Source organism: Lonchura striata, chromosome 19, assembly GCF_046129695.1.
Source record: "Lonchura striata isolate bLonStr1 chromosome 19, bLonStr1.mat, whole genome shotgun sequence".
Lineage (NCBI taxonomy): Eukaryota > Metazoa > Chordata > Aves > Passeriformes > Estrildidae > Lonchura > Lonchura striata.
The window spans coordinates 2089883-2102587 of NC_134621.1; the positions used below are offsets into that span (position 1 = coordinate 2089883).

The following is a 12705-nucleotide window of genomic DNA, read 5'->3' on the forward strand; positions in this document are numbered from 1 at the left end:
CTTGCAATGCTCTCTGCTGACAGGGAACCTTCTCTCCATGCAGACATCTTCTCTTGTGATTTACTGTTCTCAGAAATTATCCTGGCAATAATTCCCCTAAAATAGGAAGAAGAAATCAAAGTAACAGTCCAGTCTTGCTGATCTAAGGAAGAGCTGCATCTACACATGGGTACCTCTAAGCACTTTCCTTGTTCCATGTGGCTGGAACAGGGGTGCCCTGATGGGAGCTGGGTTTGGGAGAGCTCTGAAGCCTGTCTGGCTGCTGTGCCAGATGTGGAGCTGTGCCAGATGTGGAGCTGGCCTCTTGGGACACTGCCTGCCAGTTGTCTGTGCTCCCTGTGCAGTCCCATGTCCTTGCTGTGTCCCAGCAGCAGGATTGCCTGTCATCACTTGCCACAGTAACCAAGACTTCTCCCACAGAGGTGTGCAAACACGGTCCTGGTTTAACTGTGCTCATGAAAGAAGAAGGGACTGCAGATGGCCTGGCTGGAACAGGCTTGTGTCTGCTGAGAAAAACAGAACACAAAAATCTCCCCTTTTCCTCAGACAACCTGTTTTGGCAGAAGAGGGACGATGTGCTACCCACAATGGCCTCTCTGGCACTCTCATTTCTAACAGGATGGCTTGCTGAGTGTGCCTAAACTAGGAGGTTCTTAATCTGTTGTGCACTATAATGCCCAGGCCCATGTGCTTCTATCCCAGATCTCATCTCACACTATCTATATCAGAGCATCCTGGGCTCCTACATGAGGAGAATAGGGCTTGTAGTGGTATGGCAAGGGGGAATGGCTTTAAACTGAGAGAAAGTAGATTGAGATTATGACATTACGAAGAAATTCTTTACTGTGGGAGTGGTGAGGCCCTGGCACAGGCTGCCCAGAGAAGTTGTGGCTGCCCCTGGAGCCCTGGAAGTGTCCCAGACCAGGGCTTGGAGCTTGGGATAGTGGAAAGTGTCCCTACCCATGGCAGGGGGGATGAATGAGATGATCTTTAAGGTCCCTTCCAATCCAAACCAGTTGGTGATTCCGTGATTCTGTGAGGGGAGAGTGGTTAGGAAACGTGTATGAAGTCAAGTTTTGTTTTTTCTTCAGTTCCTCCCCTATGGCATTTTCAGTTCCTCTTTCCCCCTAAAGCTGCTGTAGAAGTCAGAGTCCAAGTGTTGTTGGGAGGGGATTGTACTGGGACCAGTTAGGGGCTCTAACACAGAAATGGTCCCATCATTCCATGGATCTTCCTCTGCACTCTCCGTGGGGGAATGAGTCCTGCCTAATAGTGAGCTGAGTCAAATTCCTGTCTAAAACAAAGAGAAGAGATCCACACATGCTCCACGCTGCCTTGGTTTCAGCTGAGGTACAGTTCGTTTTCTTCCTAGCAGCTGGTACAGTGCTGGGTTTGGATTCAGTGTGAGAATAATGTTGATAACATCCTGATGTTTTAGTTTAGCTCAGAAATGCTCACCCTAAATGGAGGACTCATCAGTGTCCTGTGCTGTGCCAGCAAGGGGCTGCAGAACGAGCCAGGAGGGAGCAAGGCCAGGACAGCTGACCCACACTGTCCAAAAGGATATTCCACAGCACAGAACGTCATGCCCAGTGTGTAAACTGGGGGAGCTGGCTAGGAGGGGCAGAATGCTGCTCAGGGAAGGGCTGGGTATGGGTGTTCAATTGTACTGTTCATCATTTGTCCTTCTTGGGTTTTATTCCTCTTTCTTTTTGTTTCCTCATGTTTGTTATTATCATCATTATCGTTATTATTATCATTATCTTTTACTTTATGTCAGTGATCAAACTGTTCTCCCCTCACAAAGTTTACTTTTTTGTCTGATTCTCCTCCCTCTCCCAGTGGTGGGAGGCAGGGAGTGGGTGGCTGTGTAGTGCTGAGTTGCTGGCTGGAGTTAAACCACAATACACGCACATAAAAGCAAACTGTTTCCTCATTGTTTGCAAGAACTTCAGCATTTGGCAGTGCTGAGGTTCCCTCTTGACTGTCATTGATAGAGACTGCAGTGCTCACAGCACTTCTTGATTGGCAAAATCAGAAGCAAAAGTAGAAATATTAGTAACCAAAAACAGAATTAGCAACAGCAAAACATGATGCTTTTATGATTTTTGAAGTGATGCACATTTTGGCAGGGACTACTGCTGAAACACTGGGTCAACTTTGCTTTTTATACTGTTTCCATCCAACATTTGCTGGTCTTTACTGTACACCATCCTCATCTGTCTCTTGGCATAGCCTTTGTTTCAGAATGCAGCCATGGCACTCACCTATGAAAGACCTCTGCTTTTCCTGCAGTCCAGCAGAGAGACATGAAGCACATTGAAAATGTGACTGAAAGGATGTTGGGGCAATTGAGAGCTTGCCTTAAGCAAACTGCTAATGTCTGTCCTTGCAGGGCTCTGGTGCTAACTGTGCAAAATAGAGGAATACCATGGGCTCCTAAAGTGATCTGAGCTTAATGGTGACCTGCTTGGCACATGGAATCACTGTAGAATCAAATTGAGGAGAAGGGGTAGTGGGAATGGAGGGACTTCAGTTCCAGAAGGGAAAGAAAGTGTTGAGTACAGAAACGGTGAGCGTGCAGCAAAATTGTGTGAATCTGGATCTTCTGAAACAGAACCCTGGGCTGGATTACCCCAGAGTCCTCTTTATGAGGTTTTCATGCACAGCACAAGTAGTCTGGTGTCTCTTTGTTATTTTCAAGGCCAGATATCTGTGAAGGGAGTATGAGGGAACCAACCTGCTGCTGTGTCCTTCCAGAGCTGGTGCACTCCCACACTGCAGAGTTTCCTTTTCTTCAGTGTGCTTTTGCAAAAAGTAACAGGGAACCATTCTTCCCATGGTGGAGGAGCTGTCCCAGGATTTGTTCCAACTCTGTGCCATCCAGTGGAGTTTCCTGGGAGAGAGTCTGGTTTTGTGGTTCAGGTGATGGTGCCTCTGTAAACTAAATTGTGACAGCACCTCCATGATCAGTGCTTTTTTCTCCCCATGGGAAGGTAAAGGAGGGCCAGGTGCCTGCTTCTCTTTCTCAGACATTTGATCAGTTTATGCTTTGCATTTTTCTGCTCAGCCAGAGTAATTTTCTTGGACAGCTCCACGTGCTCTTGGGACATTAAATACAGAGGGGTTCATTTCTGTCCCAAAGGGTGATTTCTCCAGGGCAACCTTCATCCTTCTACATGAAGCTAGCACAGATGAAGGGAAGAATGGACTGAAATTCTTTGGGTCTATTGGAATCTGTAGAATGCCAAACCACATCATTTCCTTCCAGCTGTGTATCTGGTTAGACTTTACATTACCTCGATATTGACTTAATAGGTTGTTTCTTTTTTTTCTTTTCTCAGCAGAAACCACGAAAGGCAACTCCTCAGCCAGGAGAGGACACCTTGAACGGCCACCTTCCCCCTGGCTGGCAGAGCTACATGTCTCCCCAGGGTCGCAGGTACTACGTGAACACCTTCACAAATGGTAAGTGGGGGTGGCTTTCCAGTACATGTTTCACCATAGCAGCACAGATCTGTTTCAGGAAATCATCTTGCTAGTTGATTTGGATAACAAAAGTAGCTGCAGTGCCAAAGTAATTGATATGATCCTGACACTATATGAAAGAAAATACAAGAAGATTATGATAGTCTTTCATCTTAATTCTGATCATCAGAAGATGTCTGAAACGTTGACAAAAAGACAGAGAATGTAAAGTAGAAATGCCCCATCATAAGTGTTTTAGAATATGAAACACTGTAAAAGATACAGTTTTTACCACATTCCCTATTTCCTTTGCCTGGAGATATTTATGTCTATATATATACATACATGTAAAGTAGTTTGATAGAGCATCAGATATCACTAAATCACTACTGGGGAAAAAAGAAACAGTGAACTGGCCAGACTCAGCTTGTCCATGGAGACAAGAAAAGACAAACAGATGTAATGGGACAACACAGACAAAGCTTTCAGTCTGTATTTGTGTGTTCTATTCACTGTCGTGTTGGGAAGCAGACCTAACTCATGATCTTATCACCTGCTCAAGACCTGCCAAACTTGTACCACCTCCAGTTTACCTGAGGCTCTGTATTGACCTGCTCTTCTCATCATGAGCTCACAGCAGCATTGCAAAACAGGGTCTTGTGACCAGCAAATCCACATTTCTTTAGCAAAGAGAATGCTAGAGTGGCATGAAGGAGAGAACAGCAGGAGCTGTTCACAGGGAAGTTGCAGCCATCAGGAGTGACCTCTGGCATTCCTTTGTCTGACAAAGGAGAGCCATGGGCACCTCATGGTCTGTTCAGGGGCTGATGTATTTTATTTCAAGAAGCTTTTGGCCCAGAACTTTGCCAAATCATTATTTAGTGGAGTTTGATGCACTCTCATCTTACAGGACCCTCTTTCCAGAAGGTGCATTTCCATTTAACCCTGCCTCCATCTGCAAGCAGAGTTTTCTCTTGCTGGTGGGCAGCATCCCCTGCACAGCTGGGGAGATATCAGGAGTTAGATACCCCATCCCCACTGCAGTTCAAATGCAGGGGAGGAGGTGATTATCCTCAGTTCTGAGCCATCACTGGGATGCACCCATACTCACTGGGTTGAGGCCAGGTGAAAGGAGTAAGAGGCAGAGCCTGTTTCTTTTGTGGTAAGAGCTCTTGTCCCAGGGACCCTGCCTCAGAAAGGTGGGGGACTGCGACTGAATTTCTCCATAGTGTCAGGCAGTTTTGTACTTCCCTCCCAAAAGTTACAAGTAATATAACAAGGGCCAGTTGCCATATCCTGCCTGGGAGCTCAGGCCAGAAATCAGATTTCTGATTCCTCTAGGAAGGGAGGATAACTTTGGCACAGGCTGACCAGGGAGGCGGGGGAATCTTTGTCCTTGGAAAATCTCAGAAACTGGCTGGGCAGAGCTGTGGCTGATCTGTTGTTAGCAGTGATCCTGCTCAGAAAAACTGGGCTGAAGACTTCCAGAGGTCACTTCCAACCAATCTTTCTCAGGAGAATGCCCAAACCACCTGTGGTTGTGCTCTCAACTATTACAGTGTTGTGTGGCTCTCAGAATAACAGCATGCAAGAGAGGGTATAAGTGGGGTTTCTGTGTTCTGAGCCTTGCTTTAGGGATCATTTATTCAAGTTCTGTTTAGATGAGAATCTCTTCACCAGACTAATCCTAAGCCCAGTTAAGCACTTCCATCATTGAAAGGCTCTGGTGAGAGGAGGTGTGGGACTGTGGCTAAACATTTACCCAGCATCCAGGCAGGGTCTGGGGGTAGGGGAACTGTGTGAAGGAAGGCATTTCACTGATGGGCAAACAGGTCCTAAAAGCAACAAAGGCACTTTGAAAGCTGACCAAAGGGAAAACAAAGCAGGGACCATAGTTAAATTGCAATAAGCTGCTGCATAACTGTTTGCCAGCTCATCCTCAGAGCATGGTCATCAATGGTCCCTTGTGCAAGGGGGTTTGTACTGAAGGGAATCCTGCAGTGATCTGCCCGAGAATCCATTCTAGGCAGTATTTCCTGTGATGAATGGCAGGTTGACATTGAGAGCACTTACTCAAAAAATAACTTTTAACTGGAGCTGGGAGGGAACATGGCGTTCTCTCCTGCACAGAACAGGCTCAGAATTCACAATCACCCTGGAATAGGAGGATATTGTTCAGTAAAGATGCATTTAAGACAAGAATTAAGTGGCCAAAGCAGGCAATGGAACAGTTTACAGATGAAGACATTGGGGCTCTGGAGGATCTGAAGTTGAGTGAGAGCCAGCAGTGTTGTGTTAGTACAAACCAGCCAGCATTTTCCATTGTATAAATAGGAGTGTTGTCTGTGAGGCATGAAGTAAGCCTGCAACTTTACAAGGAAATTATAATGCTTCAGCTGGAATATTTTATCTTGTTTGGACTCTGTACTTCAGGAAATATGTGAGTCAGCTGGATAAAGCCCAGAAGAGAGTAGCAAAAGTGATGGAAGATGTGGAAAACATAGCCTGTGGGTAAATGCTGAGAGATTGGGGATGTCTGCCCTTAGAAAGCAAAGATGTGTGCAGGGTATTGAAAGCAGGCTTAAAGTGCATCAAATGCCATGTGGGAGAAGGCTGTTTGCAATGCCTGCCATCACCAGAAAATTTTGATTTCAATTTCCATTACTAGAGCACATTTCAGTTGCAACCAGGACAGCTAACCCTTCCAAGCTCTGTTGGAAGTGAAGTGTGGGAGTACAGAGTTGTCTGGGAGTCTGTATCACCAGAGCAGGTAATGCAAAACCATGAAAATTCATGGTTGGCTTTCTCTGGTGTAGAGCAGGGGCAGTATGACTTCCTGAAATCCTTGTGAGGCCTGTTTCTTTCAGTCTGTAAAGCCTAAATGACATGAAAAATATTTATCAAATAGAAACTGACCAATGCCTGGGATCAGTGGAAATTGTTCTTTATTTGGTGTCTTTGTACTTCCCCAACTTTTACAATCATCACGTCTAACCAGGCTCTTGTCACTCATCTGCTGGTTTGCTTCTTCTGGTTGTCTAAGTCAAAGAATCTTAATATAAGTTCAAAGGAGCATTTTATTTGTGCTTTTCATTTGCAGCTGTGTTGAATCTTCCTGCTGTGTTTTGGGGCAGGTCCTGCCCCTCCGTGGACTGTCCTGCCCTTGAGCTCTGCAGGGAAAGGCAGGATGAGCCAGGGATGTCACCAGGCAGAGCAGAGGGTGGGCTGCACACCACAGATCTGCTGGGATGGCTGCATGGCTGGCAGCATGGGCTGAGCCTTTGAAGAAGGTCAGCAAGCTAAAGCTCTACAAAATTTGATGTGGTGGAGCTCCATGCTGCTCCCCAGATGAACCCTGTGTGTAGTTCTGTGCCCTCCTCCTAAAGACAGGAGGTGTTGGGTGACCTGTTCAACAGCCTGTCTTTCTGACCATGCCTGCTGGTGCATCTTCTCTGACTCAGTGTAGATGTCTGGTTTTGGGTTAAATTGTTTTATTGCTCTTAGTGCTTGAACTGTTCAGAAGTGGTAACAGAAGTGTCCACACACGTTCCTTGGGAGGGGAAGTGGGATTTTAGGGTCAAGTAAAATCCTGATTTTTCTGAGCCTTCAAAATACAGAGATGCCTCCCTTCTTGTGAGGCATTACTGTTATTGTAACCGTTGTTTCCAGTGGTCAATGTCCTTCCACACTGGGATTATCTGCCTTTGTTGTACATCTCAACCCTGAGATGAGCTCAGCTGGTCAGAGCAGGGTGCTAATAATGCCAGGGCTGTGGGTTTAATCCCCATATGGGCCACTCACCTCAGAATCTGACTCCATAATCCTTCTGGGTCCCTTCCAACTCAGACTATTTTGTGATTTTGTGATCTTATCTGACCGTAACAGTATTTCCACCATGTGTTGTTGTGTGGTCTAATTTTCATTGTCTTTACAGGAAAAAAACACAAGGAATTGGTTCTTGACTAGAAAGAAATAGAATATAAATGAGACAGTGTTCTTATGTGGAAGAAGAATGTTAGGAAAAACAGTAATGAAGGAATTGGGGTGACCCTGGAACAAACAGATGTGCAGAGATGACAAACAGCACATTCCTGTCTGTCTCCTCTTGATATCCCACCAGATAAACACTTCACATTTATCATCCTTTGAAGCAGGTTCAATCCCAAAACCACTGTAAGGGCCTCTGAGCTGGATACAGTCTGCACAATGAAGCCCACAAAAATTTTTCAAGGTGTACTCAAGGTTTCCTGAGCATGGTCTTGCCACAGGAAGGTTGAGTGTGCACCAGTGCCATTACAGCTGGGTGCCTGGCATCTGCCTTGTGCAACATCCAGAGACAGCCCTGCTTGCCATGGCAAAGCACAAGGCAGAGTGCCCAGAATGCACAGCCACTACGTGGTTAACGAGTTACTCAGTGTCTGTAGGAGGGGTTTTCAATTGTGTGTGGGTGGTAGATTCAGCAAGAAAATATTTCATTATGCTGAAGAAATTCTCTGATGGGCTGCAGCTGCAATACTTCTTGCATTAGTCAAACAATAGCACTCCAGCTACCTTGCCCATCACATTAAAAATGAATTATGTACTTGTGACACCAATGTTTGTATGGCTTACTGCCACCTTGTTTTCACAGCTGAGGTCAGCTTAACGTGGCTTGCTCTTATTTCCAGCCTTTTCCTGTCTTTTACCTAAGGTCCTTCCCATTTACTAAACAGCATTTTATCTCCTGGAAAGCGGGACTTCTACTTTCATGTTATCTTGATCCTAATTAAAGTCCTTATATTCTTATAATCACAAGCATCATTAGTGAAATGCCACCTGCAGCAGTAAGTTGTGGGGCAGTCCTGAAATGTGTAGCTGAAAGAGGTCATTTGCTTGAAAGGTGTCTGAGTTGAGGGGTTTTATTCACACCTCACCAACTATGGTCAGCTCCTACTCCAACCAAACTTATGAACTGCAGCTCAAAGAGTAAGTCATCTATGGAGACACCAAAGAGATATCAAGGACTTTTATTTCATGTTTTTTCTCATACAGTTAAAATGTTTCAGTGACAATTCCCCTCTGATGCAGGATGCTATAGCTAAAGGGTGGTATAGGAACCTGCCTTGGTGAAGTGGCCTAAAAGCTAGAAAAACAAAGCGTGTCTCAGAAAGTGCTGGAAATAGCATTATTATCACTGTTAAGCCTGCAGTGGAGGGTTCACTTTTGTCACATGGTGTTTGCAAAAGGAGGGGCACGGTAGATATCCCAGTAATCATTTTAAAAGATCAAGTGAGAGCTTTTGTCAGCAGCTTTTCCCGTGCTGTAGAGGTGGTGACAAGCACCTCTCAATTCAACATGGACAGAGGAATTCAGGAGCTCCTGGGTGGTGCCTGTCTCCATGGTGTGTCTTTCAAGACTGAGGTCAAAAGCTGTTTGGCAGCCTCAGTCTCTCTTTTATTGAACTGCCTGTGGGATGGAAGTGGGTTTCAGTTCTGACACCTCAACTTCTGCTGACCAAGTTAATGTGCTGCCTGCACACTTGTGTGCTTGACTCTTGTGTTTGATGCAGGTGCAGAGAGATTTGCATTGGTGAGTCCTGCCTGCTTTTTTTGTCTCTTTTTATTAGGTATAAAGAGGGAAGTAAAGGCCACATCCTGGGAGGCCAATGGAGGAGTGTGAGGTCACTGTGTTGCAGTTCAGAGGCTCAGGCATGGGCTGGTGGTTTGGGCATTTCAAGCTGACACTGGTACAGGTGACCCATGCAGGAATTCAGTACTGCAGGGCTCAGTGGACCAAAATGTGGGAGCACAAAGATGAAGAAACTGCTGTGTTGAATCAGGAGAGTCCACAGCCTTTGGTTTGCAGGAGGTTAGGGCTGGTCTGAGTCACTTCTGTGGACTGATGCAGTGGTGAGACCTCCTTGTTCCAGTGAAACACAGTCTTGTACTACACATCCTCTGTGGAACAGAAGGGAAAATATTTTCATTGCACTCTCATTCACCCACTCCTTCTACTTCAAAAGTCCTGAAGGGTTCACACCAGTCTCGGGGCATTGTGAGTGAAGTTCCCTCCTTGCATGCCCAAGGCCTCACACTCCCTTGACCATTCCTTTGGGCTTTTTTCTGCCACACACAGTATCAAGAAATGAAATGCTATGAAGACGTTGCCAATTCCTCACAAATGGGGGGAAGATCTTAGCCAGAAAGGGGGCATGAGGTGTGACACCCCTGACAGTTCTCTGCTCCTGGCTGCTGAGGCGATGCTCAGAGCATGGTGTTCCAGGCAGATGGGAGGTTTGGGCTGCTAAAGCAAATCTTTGGAACCTGTTTCCAAAGCAAAGCTGATTGCCCTCCCTCTGAGTCACAGGGACAACCAATCTTTACCCTCTGGGGAGCTATGGACAGGCCACAAACCTTGCTGAGAGTCTCTGGAGATGCAGTGGAGAAGCATAGAAAAGTTATGGAGGGTTTGCAAACTGTCTGCAAGGTGTTTCCTTCCTGCCATTGGCAAAAGTGAATCCAAAAAGGAGGAGTTAAAACTGTGTGGGCCTGTTCTGCCCTTCTGCAGACATGACTTCCAGTTCTGCTATTTTTCAGGACCACTTTGGGAGAAGTTTTTGGGGTTTCTTCTTGTGGCATTGAGGAGGGAGATGTTCTGTTGCTGTTCTTCATCCCTGTCTGTGCACCTTCATCCTTGGCCTGTGCAACCTGCACAGCTTCAGGTTATTCAGGGCAGAAACTGGGTTTGGAGCTGCTCAGCATCACAGATTTATTGCAGTTAAAGCCAAAATAAACTCCAAATCTATTTATAAAGATGTGAATTAGCACAAGTATCTGTGTGACAAAGGGCAGGTGCTACAGATCCTTAAGACCCCGAGAGGTTTCTGCACAGTAAGCAAACCCAGAGGTCCACTGGCTTGATCTGCCCCATTCTCATAGTTCAGACAATGAAACTATGGAGTGTTTGGCTCCAAAAATAGAACTACACATGACACCATGCTGAGGTACTAAAATGAAAGGAATATGAGCACGTTCATGAGGGATTGTGCTGGTACATAAAGCCCTGACATTTGGCTGATGATGTATGTTCAAACTGGAAAGCAGCTCCTGTCACCTTAGACTGCTACTGAATTCATGGAAGAGTGACCAGCAATTCATTCTTCAGTGTGATCACAAAAATTGTCTTCTTCAGGATATTCTCAGAAGCTATGTTTCTTGACTAACCCAACATCCCAGGGTGTGTAGTTCTCTGACACATCATGTCATTTCTCATTCTGCCAAACAGAAGTGAACTTGCTTCCCCCAAACACCACAGGTTTCTACTTTTCCTCTGGTAGGAAATGTTTCACCACTTCTATGAAAAGCCTCTCCGGTTCCGTTGGGCAGTAGAGCTTGGATCTTGTAACTGTTTTTCCTTTTACTCCGTCATTTCAGTTTTAACAAGTGGTTTTCTCCTGCCACGCTGTTCACTAACTAAATTCCACAGAACCACGGAATGGTTTGGGTTGGAAGGGACCTTGTGCCAGCTCCCTGCAGGGAACATGTTCCACTGGACCAGATGGCTCCTAGCCCTGGCCTTGGGTATCTCCCAGGGCTGCACTATTTCTTGTTGTTCACAGCCCAGAATTGTCTGCATTTGTCTGCTGGGTCAGCTCTCTCAAGGAAACTGCTGGTTATTCCTTCCCCACACTGCCTAAATGGTCTCATTAACATTGGCTGATAAGGGAGGACAGAACTTGTTGGTGTTAGTCTGCCAGTGCTAAATTGCACCCAGAGTACAAGGGTTTAGTTTGACTGGAAAAACTGTGTGGGATGTAAAATCTGGGCCAATGTGGAATCTGTTCCTAAAAGCCATGATCACTGTTTTACCACAGGGTGACAAGTAGCCTTCTGATTTTCCAAGCACCAGGATTGAAGGCTCCATGTGGCACTCCCAGACAGGACTCTGCCTTTGCTGGATCAGACAGTGCATTGTCTCTCAACAAGCCTTCTCTGTGTCTCTGTAAAAAAAGTCATCCCCCCCTCACTTCTAATCCCCACTCTCACTTCTAATCATGACTAAGCTGCAAAGAAATTTGTAATGTCACAGTTTTACCTTGGTAAACATAGTTGCTTCCAGTAGATGGCATTCCAGCAGTGCAGTCCTGATCCAGATTAGTTCCTGTCCCTACTTGAGCTGCCAGAATAATCCCTGCACAGAAGTGGGCTTTTTTTCCTCCTAATGCTCAAAATAAATGGAGTTAAAACACTCTTGTTAATTTCCTACCTAATTAAATATGTTTTCTCTATTTAATGCATTTTATAGCTTTTTTTTAAATTTTATTTTTCAATGTGCTTAACTCCAGAGTAATTTTATTTTGAAAAATTTGTCAAGAGACTGAATGTTTTGGATTGGATTCACAAATCTGCTAACCACTGGGCACTGCTCTTTCATGTGTGAATTTTCTGCCCTCAAGTTCTGTGTCTGGGTCCTCTGTGTGGCAGAGGGGAAGAATGAGGCACTGCACAGCAGCTCCACAGGCAGAGCAGAGAGCAGATACAAGAAGCAGCTGGTGATTTTCACAGAATCACAGAACATTCTGAGGTGCAAGGGGCCCACAAGGATGAGCAAGTCCAGCTCTTGAGTGAATGGCCCATCCAGGGACCAAACCCACAACCTTTATTTATTAGCACCATGCTCTGGCTAGCTGAGCCACGTCACTTTAACCAATTCATTACATTTCATATATATTTTGTAGGTTTTTAGGTGCATTCCTCTGCAGGGTCTCAGAAATCTGGAGATAGATATGCTCGTGTGAAACCCCCAAGCCAAATATGAAGGTAGCTTGCTTTACTGCTAACATCAAACTCAGTGCTGGCAAAAAAATTACTTCACTGACTGCACTGGGGCTCAGCATCAGTGGGCATCACAGTCCCTTCCCACAGATCTCAACTCACATTATTATTACTAACTAATCGACAATTTAATTTTTTTTTAAAATCTTCAAGACACGTGTGTACTGTATTGTTTACCTTTGCCTTACAGTAAATTAGAATTTGTCTTTATTTAACCATGCACTTGTGAATTGTAAGCAAAGAGAGGCTGACTCATAAAAGACAACTATTTGCATTTGATTTTGCTTCTGTTTAGTGAAGACACTTCCTCAGTGCTTCTTTATTGATCTAGCATGGAATTTATTTATTTACTACCCAGTTCACAAAAACAGGCTAAAATTTAAATATTCCCCCGTGACCCAGCAAAGCTTCTAGTTCAGGTTTT

The 12705-nt window shown here is 45.3% G+C and overlaps 1 protein-coding gene across 2 annotated transcripts in view; it reads left to right on the forward strand.

Moving 5' to 3' along the window:
* The window catches only part of GAS7 (growth arrest specific 7), a 75223-nt gene that overhangs the window by 23800 nt on the left and 38718 nt on the right, over positions 1-12705 (forward strand). Inside the window, exon 2 of one of the 2 annotated variants that reach the window (XM_021538703.2) lies at positions 3348-3468. In XM_021538703.2, coding sequence (XP_021394378.1) covers positions 3348-3468 — 121 coding nt within the window. Of the gene's footprint in view, positions 1-3344; positions 3469-12705 lie in introns of both variants that reach the window. The other variant, XM_021538702.3, reaches the window with a different exon arrangement.